This window comes from Quercus robur, chromosome 4 (genome assembly GCF_932294415.1).
Source record: "Quercus robur chromosome 4, dhQueRobu3.1, whole genome shotgun sequence".
Classification (NCBI taxonomy): Eukaryota; Viridiplantae; Streptophyta; class Magnoliopsida; order Fagales; family Fagaceae; genus Quercus; species Quercus robur.
This window is the reverse complement of record NC_065537.1, coordinates 28,000,345-28,003,876: the sequence shown is the minus strand read 5'-3', so window position 1 is coordinate 28,003,876 and position 3,532 is coordinate 28,000,345. Positions and strand designations below refer to the sequence as shown.

At 39.6% G+C, this 3,532-nt stretch overlaps 1 protein-coding gene across 1 annotated transcript; it reads right to left on the bottom strand.

Annotated features, from left to right (window-relative positions):
* Positions 1 to 1,468: 1,468 nt before the first annotated feature.
* On the bottom strand, positions 1,469 to 3,151 carry LOC126721060 (anthocyanidin 3-O-glucosyltransferase 2-like). Its single transcript, XM_050424061.1, has one exon. The coding sequence runs from the start codon at positions 3,083 to 3,085 to the stop codon at positions 1,631 to 1,633; it is 1,455 nt and encodes a 484-aa protein (XP_050280018.1). The 5' UTR covers positions 3,086 to 3,151; the 3' UTR covers positions 1,469 to 1,630.
* Between the last annotated feature and the right edge of the window lie 381 nt (positions 3,152 to 3,532).

Sequence of the window (3,532 nt, the reverse complement as noted above, 5' to 3'; positions counted from 1 at the left end):
GTCATAACTTTTATCGAGACTAGCTTTGTCTTCTATCATAGTAGTCAAGTTCTTTTATTTTTTTATTTTTTATTTTTTATGCCTGTGGATTTGTCACTAGCTTCACTGGTGTTCATTGCATGTTAGGTCAATTCAAGCCTTTTCCATGTATGTAGCTTTAGGCCTAAGGGTTTTTTGGAGATGATGTATATGGAATGTTTGATGAGAATCTATGCCCCCGAAATGATTGGCTTTGTTGCAAAGAGAGATGTTAATGAGTTCTATGACCAATAATGCAAGATCTTCCTTTTCTGAGTTGGTTGACTTTAGTGGACATGGCATGGAGGAACTATCAAAGGTTTGTAGTATAGGAGGAAGGTTTTGTGTACTTATGGGTGATGGGGATGTATTTGGAAAGTGGTTTAAGTCTTGGTCAATTTCGATGACATGTATATGGAAAAGGACAGGGTAGGAGTAGAGTGTGAGGTGATAACTGAAGTCAAAGTTGTTTTCATTTCGAGGGTTGAGGTTAACTTTTCTGTTTGGTTGGCAAAGTTGGCCGATGAAGGAGTTGGTCTCAGCAGAGGTGCAAGTGTTGATTTGGTGGTGTAAGGAGGGGTTATGGGAGGGATAGTAGAAGAATGCACTACCTAGGGTTATCAGAGGTTTCCCATGGCGGTCTGCAGCTAGGCTCTATAATGTTGCTCATCCTTTGATAGTGTGCCACCTTTATCGATCCAGAGTTTGCAATCCTTCTCATCGTGGTTTAATATACTGCACCAGTAACAAAAAATTGGCAGGCATTCATACTGATAAGATATCCATAGTGACTTGGATTCGCCCAAGTTTACGAACCTACCCCGATAGAGAGGTTGGTTGATGTCAATGTTAAATCAGACCGATATATAATGACCACGACATTCACCATTCGGAGACTCATCAACTTGCTCCACCATGCTCATTATTTTCCCTATGATCTCGACATTGTTCTTGGTCAAACATCGAGGAGGGAGACTATGGATTTGTATCCAAAAGGATGTCTAAAGAAACATTGCATTATTAGCAAATTCATTGTCCTTTGGTTTGAACAAACCGATCAAATACTTATCAAAAGACCAGGATCCTTGTATGAGGATTTTCATGGTGCAATGTCATCGTCAAAAATTATCAAGACTGTGTTAGAGCTAAGGTTGCGAACCTCAAAATTCTAAACAGCACTCCTTTCTTAGAAGAAAACATAGGGAGGATAAAGTAAATAAAAAATAACACACCCCCCGCCAAACACCCACACACACACACGCGCGCGCTATTTAGTCCATATAAAACTTTTTAAGGATAACAATGTAAATCTGCTCATATCCGTTTCTTTAATGTTGTTTTTCGTTTAAACTTTTGGTATCGTTTCTTGCACCGCATACTTTTTCAATGGTATTAACCGAGCAACACAACTAAAAGACTCCACAAAACTGCCATCCAAATGCAATACAAAACCGTTCAAACTCTCACTTTTTATATATAGATTAAGATTAAGATTAAGATATAAGATATAAGATAAGGGCTCAGCCTAAAAAAAAAGAAAAAAGAAAAAAATTATTTAGAAACGTAAAGCACAATTAATGCTTTGAAAGTAAAATTAAAAAACACAATAAGTTCATGTCATACTATCAGTAATAACATCATCAATTATTCGACCCAATGAAAAGTGGGAAGATCCACCATCCATCAAGGCCTTCCTACCTTTTTCAGTCATCTCCTTCACATTTTTCCTAATCTTGCTGTCATTCTCCATTAGTTGCTTTATTCCTCTTTCAATCTCCTCAGAAGTCACAATAATTTGGTTAGCAGTATATTCTGTTCGATAATCCAACATGATCTCCGCAGCTAATTCCATCTCCTTGACCATCTCAAAGGCATTAAACTGTTGTTCAGCATAGAGTGGCCATGTAGCAATTGGCACACCAAACCAAAGGCTTTCCAATATTGAATTCCACCCGCAATGCGATACAAAGCCTCCAATTGCAGGATGTGATAAGATTGCCACTTGTGGAGCCCATCCAATGATCTTTCCAATCCTAGCCGTCCGATCCAAAAATCCTTCTGGCAAGACTTCCTCCAAATTCTCATGCTCAGTGGGAAATGCAAAGACCCCTCCCTTTGGAGGGGGTCGGCGTAAGGACCACAAAAATGGAAACCCACCTCGTTCTAATGCTTTTGCAATCTCCTTCACTTGATTGTCACCAAAACCTCCCCTACTCCCAAAGCACAAGAACACCACAGATGATTGAGGCTGATCATCAAGCCATTTCATGATATCAGACCTTTGATCACCCGACCCCACATGACTATCTTCACCCTTCAAGTTCAAGATGGGTCCCACAGGGTAAACAGGCGGAGTATTTGTAGCATCAGAAAATGAGTGAATTGCACAGGATTCGAGTTCCAAAAACGTGTTCACAATGATACCTTTAGTTTCTCTCCACCTTCTAGCATAATCAAGGATCAGAGTGCCCCCTTCTCTGTCGAGCACCACACCAGGCAAGACCCTAGCTGGGATTGGGTTCACAAAACTTGACAAGACCAACTCAGCATCTGAGTCTTTGAACTCAGTTATATCCTGCTTTTGCTCATCACGAAGGGTTTGGAGATGAAGCATGAGACCGAGAAAGCTTGCACTCGATGGGAAAAACAAATAAGTAGGTACCCCAAAGTCATTAGCCACGTCTACCATAGATGAACAGAACATGTCGACCACAAATCCGGCAAGTCGAGGAGAGTTAGAACCTGACCTTGACTCTTTGAGCTTAGTAACAGCTTCTTTAACATGGGGTTTTTGACTTTCAATGAATGAAGAAACGGAAACCATGGCGTTGGTTTCTTGTTTGAAAGAAGTTTGAGGGAGATCAATAAACTGTATACATTCAGTATATGAGGAATCATTGAGAGATTCGATGTAGGCGGCCAGCTTGGAATCTATTGAAAGCCTCATGATGAGGACTGTGATACAGAGCCTGTCATCTCGAGCAACGAGAAGCTTTGCAATCTCCAGTATTGAAACGAAGTGACCCCTACCCGGTAAAGGAAAGAAAACTAGCTCTGCTTTCTTCATTGGACACACTGGAGAGTGAAAATATCAGAGATGTGTAGAATGCTCACCCAGTTCTTCCCTTTGGCTATATATAATAAATCTCTTAGATTCTTTATAGCCAAGGATGACATCATGGCTTTGCTGGGATTTGTGTAAATAAACCTTATTTATAAGAACACATGAGTCAAGATTCTTTTAAATGAGCGGGTATCCCGTGCGCATGAGACCTGCCTTTCAAAGGTAGGTGGCCCCCATGATATCTCATGTAGTTGGTGCAAAAGAGATTTTTTCATTATGAATACAGACTAATTGGTGGGATATAGTTATGATATCTCATGTTTATCTATCGAAATGTGGAAACTTTCTGTCCACGTATACATAATTGAAAAATGCAAAGATTTTTCTTGCATTAACCACAGTGGTGTTAAAACATTTAATTTTTAGTATTTAAAAAATGTATTTTATCTA